The sequence below is a fragment of the Mauremys reevesii genome, linkage group 10 (assembly GCF_016161935.1).
Source record: "Mauremys reevesii isolate NIE-2019 linkage group 10, ASM1616193v1, whole genome shotgun sequence".
NCBI lineage: Eukaryota > Metazoa > Chordata > Testudines > Geoemydidae > Mauremys > Mauremys reevesii.
The window spans coordinates 83540795-83552579 of NC_052632.1; the positions used below are offsets into that span (position 1 = coordinate 83540795).

An 11785-nucleotide genomic window follows, 5' to 3' on the forward strand; every position below is an offset into this window, starting at 1 on the left:
CACGCAGCCCGGCCCGGCGTTACCCCCCGGCTCTGGCCGTTCCTGAGAGGCCGGGGGCGCAGGCCCCCGCGCGCCACCGGCCCTGCCCGGAGCAGGCTGGCTCCGCGCTCTCTGGGCATGGCTCGCGGCGGGGCCCGTGGAGAGGTGACGTTGACACCTCGCCGGGAAAGCGCGCGCTGCGAAGCAACGTAGCCCGTGTGCACGTGGGGAAACACCCGTGCGCTATTGGCGCGGAGGGTAAAAGGTGCCACTTCTCCAGCCTGACCCCCGCGGCCCCTGAGAGGACCGGAGTTATGCGGGGCGCGGGGCTATGACTGGCCAGTGCGGAGTGACTTGTCACTCGCCCCCCCCTTTAGACACGGCGAAGGGCCCGACAACAGTGCCTGGACCGGAGGAGTAAGATCGAGGGGACCTGCGCCTTTAAGGGACGCCCCGCCCTATGCGGTGGGGGCGCCGCTGATTGGCTGGCTGTGCCAACCCGGATGCAATTCTCCCCACCCACGTGTGTGCTGAGCTCCATGCGGGCTGTGGCGGAACGGGCTCTTCTATGGCGCCTGCGCTGCGGGGAGTCGGGCCCCTCCTGCGGGTTGCTCCTCGCTGGCTGTCCCCGCGGGGCGCTGGCGTGTCGTCTCAGGCGGGGGATGTGCCCCGCGGAGCTGGGGTGAGGGTGCGGTTCGCGCCCAGCCCCACAGGTAAAGGACCCCAGTCCCAGCACAGGGCGGCGGTAGCAGCTGGGCTTAGAGTTCCTTGTCCTTGCCTCCGTCTGGAGTTGCCCATACTGGGATAGCACATTACTGGCCGGGGTTCTGCCCTACTGGAAGGGACACTCGCGGGGCGGGGGGTGGGGGTGGGTAATTTGAACGAGAATTGTAAATGTCTCCTTGAAACACCCATTGAGACTTTCAAAAAGTGCCTGAAAACTCAACCAAAACTACCGAAATGTAGCTCATATTCGAGAGGATAAACTTGATGCGAGTTAAAAATGAGCCTCATTTGTCGTGATTCAGGAGTGGGGATGTAAATAGAATGGTGAAACTCGTTTGGAATCTAAATATTAACTTAAACTATAAAAATCACTCATCTAGTACAGAGCCAGAAATAATTTTTTTTAAATTAAAAGTTGATGTTTAATAACCCTTCCCCATCAATAATATTTTCTGCTCTTTTCCGAACCCACCTGCTGTTGGCATTTGCACTTTTGGAGAAACGTTCAATTTAAAAGTTTTCAAAGTACTTTATAAACAATTAGATAAGCTTCACAATGCCTCTGTGAGAGAGATCTCTATTATATCATTCTTCTCCTGAGTTTAAAGGCCCAGGGTCACACGCAAAGGCTTTGTATGCACACTGAAGTTGCATCAGTTGAGCTAGAATTAAATGTCTTAAATCGATTTAGTTAAACCAATGTTTACAGCTGGGTTGTGTCAATATAGTTTTAAGCTGATTCCTTCTCAATTTAAGTTGCAATACATCTAAGCAACAGAAAACCGATTTAAGAGTATCCACACAGAGACTTGTAGTGGTTTAAGTAAATAGATATATTTAAAAAAATTAAACTGATACAAGTTTTGTATCTAAACAAGGCCTGTGCCTGTGGCAGGTCTGAGAATGGAATTCCAACCACCAGCTGCCACTTCTATGTCACAGGAATAGGTGCCTTAAAAATAATTAAGGACACAATCTGACAAACTGTTCTATCTGTATGAGCCCTTCAGCCTGTACAGAGCCCCATGGACTTCAGTGTGTCAGTGCTGAGTGGTTTGTAATAACAGAGCCTAAGATGGCTAGTTCTGCATGCTAAGTACTAGCACTCTCTCCCAGTGAAAATATACTGGTCTATTTTTAGTCCTTTTTGTTTTCAGGTTCTCTTTTGTAGCTTGCTACAAGGGTTTGTTTAATGTGGGTTGCAGGGGAAACCCTCTGAACTGAAACTGAACATTCATAAAAACACTTCTGTGATACCTGACGTTTACATCCTTTCATCTGTGAAGGCTCCCAAAACATTTAAATACCTTTTAAAAAATGTACGTTTTACACCAAACTGTGACATTGTCTCTTCTCTGTCTTATCACACTTTGCAATTAGTTGCAGTAGGGATCAGTTAAACTGCATATGGGTATGTTGTATGCTGAGTCAGGAGAAGATCTTGCAGTGTTCTGCCCCAGCGATACACGTCTCCCAAATAAATAAGGTAGAGGGCAATTTCCTTCCTCTGTAGCTAGAAGCACTGACTAATGGCCTCAGCTAGAGGATGGGATCATTACAAACTGGCCAATGTTTGGGCAGAGTTGGCAGTCCGTGCAGACTCTTGTGATCACATAGCCCACCCTGCCTTTAGTATGCCATTGCTTTTGACCCTGAGTTTGCATATTTTCTCTTTGAAGACTTGTCTGTAGTAGGAAATTGAACAGCTGCTGATAATTTTCCATATGAGATCCCCATAACCAGTACTGGGACTTGTGTAAGTGCTAGTGCAGATCACACAAAACTCTTCAGTGTTTCAGAGAGGAAGACAGAAGCTAGTTATGCCTTCGGAAAGAGTTTTGAGACTGGCTTTCTTCAGTGGACACTGTCGTTTAAACCATATTCAGCACCAGCTCAGGGAAGCCATTTCTGAAAACCAGTCATCAGTGCTTCAGCTTCCTAGTGTAGACAGAGCTTTAATGGCCTGCATAGCCATTTGTTGTTTCACTGTGCTGTTCAGGTGCAAGAATGTGTTAAATGCCCTCATAAACAATAGTTTACAGCTCCTGTTGAAAAACCTCTGTGTCGATTGTATTTAATTTGGCCTGACTTGCTCTGTTTTTGCTCTGATAACCCAGGCTTTCTGCACTTGGGTGGCCTTCGTACTGCTTTGTACAATTACATTTTTGCCAGAAAACACCAAGGGGCTTTTATCTTGAGACTGGAAGATACGGATCAAAGTCGCGTGGTGGCTGGGGCTGCGGAAGGAATAGAAGATATGCTGGATTGGGCAGGTAACTTCCAAGTCTACGCACTTCACTTCTTAACTACTGAAACAATCTACACCATGAAGAGTTTTACTATTAAAAAGAACCTCACTAAAATTCAAAATCCTGTCAGCACTGTCCCTTGCTATTCAATATATTGATCTAGTGGTTATCATAAAGGGCTAGGAGCCAGAAGGGTCCTATTGTAGTAAGACTTTAGCTAATGATTAGGTGAGTGTCCTTTGGTTATCCTGTGCAGAAGGACCCATGCATGTTTACCTGGAAAAAGATGCATCCCTACCAAAGAGGTGTGTGGGAGGTTGGTGAAAAGGCCAGGAGTTGGAACTAAGAGAACTCAGCATGAGTTAAAAAAAATTGTGTGTGTGTGTAATTTGCAAAAAAGGGTTCTGTGACATGTCTTATAAGATTCAGAGGTGGCCGTTCATCTGTGTACACACCAGTCCCCGGGCTGCATCCTTTGCCTCTTTTTGTGCTTGGATGAGTTTTAAAGATACTACATTGATGGTGAGCGTTTGAGAAGATGGTGTTACTGTAAATTCTGTTTAGCATGTTTATATTTAAAGATAGAATTCCAAGTACTCTGGTAATCAAATAACTTTACAGTAGAGAAAATAATGGGTTCTAAAATCTCAGCTGTATTTCTGTGAAGATAGTGTAACTTACCAGAGGAAGGTGTGTGCATGTGCCCATACTTACGTACCGCCACACTCGGCTACTTGAAATGTATTAGACCTGTTCAAGTATTTGCCAGTTTGTGATGGTCTCACCTGCCAGTGGCTGGAAACCTGAAGAGACTATAAACCAGGGGTGGCCAGACTTACTGACCCTCTGAGCCGAATCTGACAGTCTTCAGAAGTTCAAGAGTAGGTCTGCCGGGGCTTGGGGCTTCTTCCGTGCAGGAGGCACCTGCTGGGTCTAAGGCCCTCAGCCCCACTCCTGCTGAAGCCCTGAGCCCCAGCAGGTGTGCCTTGCAGGACTGGATTCCCCGAGGCCCCCCTCCCCATTGGGCAGAAGCCCCTACTCCACCATCTTCCTGCAAGACAGAGGTCCCAAGCTCTCTCCTCACCCAAGTCTAGTAGGTGGAGAATGGGGTGGGACTGTGATCCGCACTTTAACTGTAAAAGAGCCACATGTGGCTTGCGAGCCACAGTTTGGCCACCCCTGCTATAAATGCTAACACTATTGATGACTATGGAAGATTCCGCTATAGTTCACCAAGTAGAGTCCCATGCTGCGTGTGAGCAGTGTGCTCTGTGGACACACTCCAAAGTAAAACTCTTGCCTTCTGATCCCTGTTGAATGCTCTGTCATCAAATTTGACCTTGGATTGAGAGCTTGTTAAATCCCATAACTCTGGCATTCCAGGTATCCCACCTGATGAAAGCCCTCACAAGGGAGGCCCGGTCGGGCCCTACCAGCAGTCTCATAGACTTGAGCTGTATAAGAAAGCCAGCGAGGTTCTTCTGGAGAATGGCGCTGCCTACCGCTGCTTTTGCACCCCTCAGCGCCTGGAACTGCTGAAGAAGGATGCGCTACGGAATCGGCAGACACCACGGTAGGGGGCTTCCTGTGGAGTGCGTGCATGCAAAACCAGTTAAGAAGTCTCTGGCGTTGGACTCTGAGACACCAGCTGCCCAAATACAGGGGCACTGAAGGCATTAACAGCTCAGAATAATTAGAGCTCTTACTTATCACTTTGACTTTAGCTCCAAATGTATCTTGTTGTTGAAGAGAAAGTCCCAGTCTCTAGCCTAAATGACCATGTTTAACATTTATATAGCACATACTGTCTCTAAAGAGCATTATGCACATTAACTGGCCAAGCTTCTCAATCTCCCATCCTCCCAGTGAGGCGTGTAAGTAGATAAACGTTATCCCTACCTCACAGAACGAGGGGCTGAGGCATAGAGGTAAGGTGACCCAGCCCCAAGTGAATTGTTGCCAGAGCTGAGATTGGAACTCAGGATCCAGACTAGAATAGAAAAAAATGACCTTTTGCCAGTGGTACTGACCCAAGACCATTGCTCGCCTGTCCCAAAAGGTACGACAACAGGTGCCGACACTTGAGCTCAGAGCGAGTGGCTGAGAAGTTGGCGCAGGGCTCTGACTACGTGGTCCGCTTCCGGCTGAAGGAAGGTGTGGAGCCATTTCATGATCTGGTCTATGGATGGAGCAAGCATGAAGTAGCTACCGTGGAAGGTGATCCGGTAATCTTAAAAGGGGATGGCTTCCCCACATACCACCTGGCAAATGTGGTGGATGACCATCACATGGGAATTAGCCACGTTCTGCGTGGAACTGAGTGGCTTACTTCAACATCCAAGCACCTTCTTATCTACAGAGCGTTTGGCTGGGACCCTCCTCGGTTTGGCCACCTTCCGTTACTCTTGAACAAAGATGGCAGTAAACTGTCCAAAAGGCAGGGAGACATTTTTCTAGAACATTTTGTTCAAGATGGCTGCTTGCCACAAGCTCTACTGGACATCATCACCAACTGCGGCTCTGGATTTGCAGGTACTGGGGAGAGGCCCGACACACTGGGAGCTGCCCCTAGATCTGGCTTCTTGACACGTTTGCTGCTTGTGGAAAGATTTGGTGTATTAATGTTTCAGCACTGTCTGAGCTCTCTTCGAAGGGGGTCAAAAAGGTCTCTACAGCCAAAATGCTGCCAGCTCCTCTAAAGTCCCCACAAGAGTGACGAGGGTCAGGATACCTCTGGGGAGCTGTTTAAAATTGAGTCCAGTTCCTAGTGGGCAACGGCCACCCAGTGACAATCTCAGCAGAGAGGGAATGGATTATGGAGATTAACCCTCTCCCTCCCCCCATCTGGGAAGTGGCCCTCCAGAGCGTGGGTGGGGTGGAGTGGGGAAAATTTGCCCTCCTGCTGCCCATGCTAGAGGATTTCAGTCCCCAAGACTGTCTGTTCAGCACCAGCGTCACTGTAAAATGAAAAGAGCTGGAGGTGGGGTGCAGGGGAGCAGCAGCTCCTCTGGGGACCGTTAAGGACACTTCCGCTCTCTGATTAGTATTTAAAACACGACATTAAAGATTTCCCCCTGCCTGTTTAACCTGAAAGTCCATGGGAAGCTGGGCCAGTCACTCCCCTTCGGACTCTGGTTTTGCAGGAGTCTCAAACAGTCTCATGTCTCAGCAAGACAGCACTTCCTGCATGTGGCTCAGGAACCCCACTGCGAATTAACCCCTTCCCAGGGGATGAAACTTTCTCCCTCTGAACACTTTTGCTGATGGGCTGAGCAACGTGAAGATGATTTCTCTTTAAGAACTGAATCAGAATGGCAAAAGCCAGAGGGGAAAGTCCCAGGTTCCAATCAGCCATAGGGCTCTCCAGGCGGTCTGGTGGGTAGGAGATGCAGTATTGTTCTATGAAGCTTCGCAGTAATGCTCTGAATCAGTGTTTCCCCCCCAACCTTTGTAACAATTCAGTGCTGCTGTGACATGGCCTGGGTACCCTGCACTGGCGCTGCTGGGCCGACTGCTGCATGGGCAGGTGTTAGAGATACAGGGGAAATTATTTGTTAGGTAATGGCACTTCTACTCAAATGCTTCATTCAATGTCACCCGTTTAAAACAGCCAGAACTCCCTGGGCACTGCCTATAGCTGAGACTTGGTAGAAAAGTTGGCGGAGTCTGTTCTCAGGACGAGACTGGTATTGCACAAAGTCTTGCCATGGGGGCTCTGCCTTTCTTTTAAGAAGGTCCCCTGCTCTGTGTTGGCACTGAGCAGGTGTGGAGGGACCCTCCAGTGTCACTGTTTCCCTGCTACGATGAACAGCAGTGATACTAGCTCTCCATGGGAGTGAATGCATGATGCCATTGTTGGGTTATTTTGCAGGGAATCAGATGGGCAGGACGCTGGAGGAGCTGATCCTGGAGTTTGACGTGGGCAGAATTACCACCCACTCAGCCTTGCTGGATCTTGACAAACTCCCAGAATTCAACAGGTATGACAGTTGGGTGTAGCACCTTATTCATCACCAACCAACTCTAAAAATTGCCCCTCGTGTACTTGGCTTCACCTGATGACGCAGTCCACCTGGTCCCCTGGCCTGCTGTCCCATTCATGATTTCTTCTCTGTATTCTCCACTGTTGGGGTTCCTCTCTCCCTTGAGCGCCCCTCCATCTACTGAAAAGCAAATAGTTTTCCAGCAGCTCCATATAAGTGTCCTGCCCTCTGCACACAATGGAAGGTTCAGCGCAATTGCTCCCTTCCTCTTTCACCTGATGGAGCAAGGCCCTGAAATCCACCATTCTGCGAATGGAAACCAAATGAGGGGAATTGACCCAACTACCTAATCACACTAGCATTCATGTGCCAGGAATTTGGATACTATGGTGGTGGTCATGGTAGGAAAGCCTAGCTAGATGGGCCATGTTGCAAGGAGAATACAAGGACTTAAGTCTGGGTGAGAAATTACTTTTTAAAAATTATCATTATTAATGGTGTACCCCTGTGAAGTGCCCACTTTCTCCCAGAGCCATGTATTGAGGACTATTGAATATTTACACTCACTGTAATGTGGATTTTTCTAAATGATTCTGTGGGTTTATTTTGTAAACACTGTATAATGACGTTCATTAGTCTGAGTGTAAGCCAAAGAGGTCTGTAGTCATTGGGATGGTTCTGTCTTCTGTGCAGGATTCACCTGGTCCAGCAGATTGGAGATGAGAGGCTACGACGAAAGCTGGTGATGGAGCTGCAGATGCAGGTGGAGCAGGTCTACGGCGATCGGCTTGTGGACAGAGAGGTTCTAGAGAAGAATTATGTGGAGCGAGTCCTCCTACTGAGAAAAGTATGACAAGCAGTAAAGCTGTAGTGCCCTTTGGGAGAGGAGTAGAGAGTTGGGAGGGCAGAAGCTCTACAGGTAACCCAGCTGGGTTCTGGGCAGTTCTAGAACTTGAGCTTTAAAGCTCCAAGGCCTCGCAAACAGTGAGAGGTCCTATTCTGTCAGTTCCAGACACCTGCATCCCTGCTTAATGCCAGAATATGGAGCTGTGGAGTCAGTCCAGGTTGCAGGTATGACACTCCAAGCATCTCCACTATATTTTCAGACCTGCATGTCTATGCAGAATGACCTTGCTGGGTAGTGAGCAGCCATTTGTATCACCAAACCCACCATCACAGATGGTGGTCTCAGCAGAGAGTCCAAGGACTGAATGGGCCTTCTCTTGCCCCAGGAGGTTGGTTATCTCCAGGGCGCGTTGGCTGGCTGTTGGAGAAGCTTGTCTACCTTCTGCCTGTTCTGGGGCTAAATGGGGAGAGCATGTTTCCAGCGATGTCACGTGTGGTACTTTGTGGTTAAATCAAGGGGGTTCCTTAATTCAGAGCCCTCATCTTAAAGGAGGTGGCAAAGCAAGGGCTGAGGTGGGAGAAGAGGAGATGATGGCCCTGCCTAATGTTACATGAGCAAGGCCACATGGTTTCCTACACTCCAGCCCCATGAGATCACTGCGGGTTTGGGGGTCACTGCACATCTTGCTCTAGAAAGGCAGGAAATACCGTGGCTCTTGAAAATGTGGTTTCACTATGGCAGCAAATACTAAATTACTCATGTGACTTCCTGCTTCTGCCCTCAGTGAGTCAATGTGGGGGGAGCCATTTGTAGAGTCCTGCTCTGACTCAGCCTGCTTGCTCTACCGCTGGCCTCCTACAGAGGCTCATTGGCCCTGACTCATTGTTGCCCAGCACTTACATTGTCATTTACGCCAGTGGAAAGTGGGTGTAAAATGCTACCCAAGCCAAGTGTCAGCATTCCGCCCTCTGAACTGGTGAGAGTGCAGAGCAGTGGTGAATGACCCCTTTGCCACCCTGACATCTAGCTGGAAATAGACTTCATCTTTTCTCTCCCTCAGCTGCCTTGACAGCCCTTCTTTCCATCCCGCAGGGTCACATAAGCCGCCTGAAGAACTTGGTGGCGCCTGAATATTCTTACTTATGGGTCAGGCCCTCAGTGTCCCGAGAGCAGCTGCAAACCATTTCAGCAGAAGTAGATGAGATAGGAAAGCTAGTCATAGGGTAAGTTTTTCAGATCTCTCGCATCATTTTATAATCCCTTGCCTATCTGAGCTACTGTTTTTCTGGTGCTCCTGAGGCAGTGCTTAGTCTCCTAAAAGCAATAGTTTGCTGGTATGCAAAAGGGTCATTTGGGGCAGCTCCTACTGTCAGTGGGAATTCCCCACCTCCATGTGTCACTAGACTGAGAGGGCATCTTCTCTCCCAAAGGCTGATGGAAGAGCAGACTGCTGCTCTGACTACAGAAGGGTTAAATGAAGACCTGAGAGGCCTGCAGGAGCAGATGAGAAGGACTGAGTACAGCAGCATGATGAAACTCCTCCGCTTGGCCCTCAGTGGACAGCAGGTAAAAACCATTTGATGTTGAGACCTTAGCATCCAGTAATAACAGCCTGCTCTCTGGTCACAAGACATAGGCTTTTCAGTGCTAAATCTTTTGTGTGTTTTTCTCAGTTACTGTAATAAGTGAATGTGCTAATGTGAAAAATGCTCCTTGGCAGAGAGGGATGCTAAGAAAGGCAAGAGGTACCAAGCCATCCCCCTAGAGTTGCAAACCTGTGATTGGAAAGGTAGCTGGCTTTTTTGTAAGGGGCGTTGTCAGCTTTTGGGTTCTTGTGTGTGTCATAGTTCATAATATAACCAACAATAAATTCCTCCTTTAGTCCAAAATGAATAAAAACCAGGGCGAGTTCTCTCGTGGCATAAATCCTGAGTTTGATGGCGCTACCCCAGCAGAGAAGTTGGCCTGATGTTGGGGACTTTTCTTCCCAGGCGACAGAACCAGAGTCTTATATTAGAAATTTCAGGATATTTTAATCGCAGGTGACTGACAACTCATCAATCAGTCATCTCCAGTATAGAGTGATACATACTTGTACCCACTGGATGCTACCAAGGGAAAAACATAAAAAACTCCAACTTCTGAGAGCCTTGTGATGAGCGCAGTGTGGGAATGTGAGTAGAACAACAGAGTGCTGGCTTTCACTTGTGCAGTGTCTTTTGTGTGTGTTTTCAGCACGGACCAAGCGTTGCTGAGATGATGGTTTCCTTGGGACCTAGAGAAGTGTGTGAACGGATAAAGAAGGCACTCTCCAACTAGCAAGAAGCTTCCTAGAGGGAATGGCTCCAGCAGACAGCACTCCCCTTCAGATACTCCGAGCCCCATGTGTTCTTCAGTACCCCGGCCTAAATTCAGTGGTCACAGTATTTCAGAGGAACTGGGCCTTATACTGTGCTGAATTTGTGAGAGTGCCATCAGCACACTTGCAGATCTGTGTGTCTTCATGAGGCATAACCTAGTTTATATAAGGGGTGCAACTGAATTCAGATTCAAACCTGCTTCATTGTCTTCATCTCATGGGACCAGGTTGGCATTCAGATTGGGATATGGAGTCCTTCATCTTAACTGTATGTTCAAGTCTAGCTTGGCAGTGACTGAAAGTGGTTACTTCTGATGGCTATTTGATTTCCCATAAGCCACCAGCATGGTGATCTCATTTTGGAGCTATGTCCACATGACCCAGAAACCATCACAGCTGATGCTAATTAGCCCCCAGTTGGCAATATGAGCAGAGAGATCACATGTAAATGGGCAATGTAGATTTGATCCCCTTAGCCATACAAAATGTCCTTCCAAGTCTGGCTTGATGCATGTTGGTGGGGACTGTTGTGTGAAAGAAATGTACACATTCCACTGTCTCTGTTCTGTGGGTGACTCGAGGACTTTTCTTTCTAGCACTGTAACCTGCTTTTTTCATGAATACTTAATTCTACTTTTTAAAAAAGTCCCCGATGTTTTTGTTTTTGAACTGGACCCAGGAAAAGATAACGAACAGCAGTTTCTGTGCTAGAATATCACAGTGCATGTTATCATTTCCAGTTAGCAATTTGATTTTTAAAGCCCCTTTTTTGGACAAATGCACTTTCATTCTGACATGAAATTGGGACACAGGATCCTTTCCTTGCAGGTAATCTTACCTGCTTCCCCACAACCACCCCTCCCCCCATTAACATGGCAGAGAAATCAGGCACATTTGTACAGCTGTATCTAAATGTGAAGTGAGTGTGTAACTCTTTTGTATAATAAAAATCTGTAAATGTTTTACTGTGGCCTTCTCTCAACAGTTGGAGTGCATTTGAGGTGGGGAAGTGTCCAGGTTTTTCAAGAACTGTACATTGGCCCTGCTTGGTTTTACATGTAGTAAGTTCTCTATAAACCATGGGATAGGTTGGGAATTGAGCGATCCGAGTGAGAATGCATATTGTGTTGTGTAAGAGACTATACAAAAATACTGCTTGAAGTCCTGATTTGAAATTTGACCTGCAAAATGTTTAAATGTGAATATGATACTGGATGATGAGGCCAGAAGGCTCTGGGGATTCTTGTTAATCAGGTGTTTTCAGAAGTGTGGGTAGTAGCTTTCTCCCTGGAAGTATTGGATTATCATGGATAGGTGCTTTCTAGGGAATATCAAGCTACTGTGTGCCTCCCCCCCCCCCCCAGTGTCCAAGTGTTGCATTTTAAACATATGCGAGTTTACTTGTGGATAACGTAAATGCGACAAATTGAATGTAGTGACATGCAAAGTCTGGAACTAGGTTGGGTGTATCCCACAGATTTAACACTTGCTCCTTAGAGAACAGATGGCCACTCAAACATGTTCCAAAAATAAGCTCAGATCTGAGCTGTATGTTCCATGTTAAGCCTTGGGAGAAGCGCACTTTTAGTCTGTCAGGAAAGGGGGCTCATGGAGTCGAGATGGTTGGGAAATGTTCCACATT

The 11785-nt window shown here is 47.7% G+C and overlaps 1 protein-coding gene across 2 annotated transcripts; it reads left to right on the forward strand.

Moving 5' to 3' along the window:
• Positions 1–151: 151 nt before the first annotated feature.
• EARS2 (glutamyl-tRNA synthetase 2, mitochondrial) lies at positions 152–11054 on the forward strand. Of its 2 annotated transcripts, none has more exons than XM_039490812.1 (9): positions 152–396; positions 2823–2978; positions 4338–4527; positions 5014–5486; positions 6826–6934; positions 7631–7784; positions 8877–9007; positions 9215–9350; positions 10020–11054. In XM_039490812.1, exons 2-9 carry the CDS (start codon positions 2963–2965, stop codon positions 10101–10103), a joined length of 1293 nt encoding a protein of 430 aa, XP_039346746.1. In that variant the 5' UTR covers positions 152–396; positions 2823–2962; the 3' UTR covers positions 10104–11054. The 2 variants fall into 2 exon arrangements, with proteins under 2 accessions (XP_039346746.1, XP_039346745.1); XM_039490811.1 differs by lacking the exon at positions 152–396 and adding an exon at positions 423–692.
• The last annotated feature ends 731 nt before the right edge of the window (positions 11055–11785 follow it).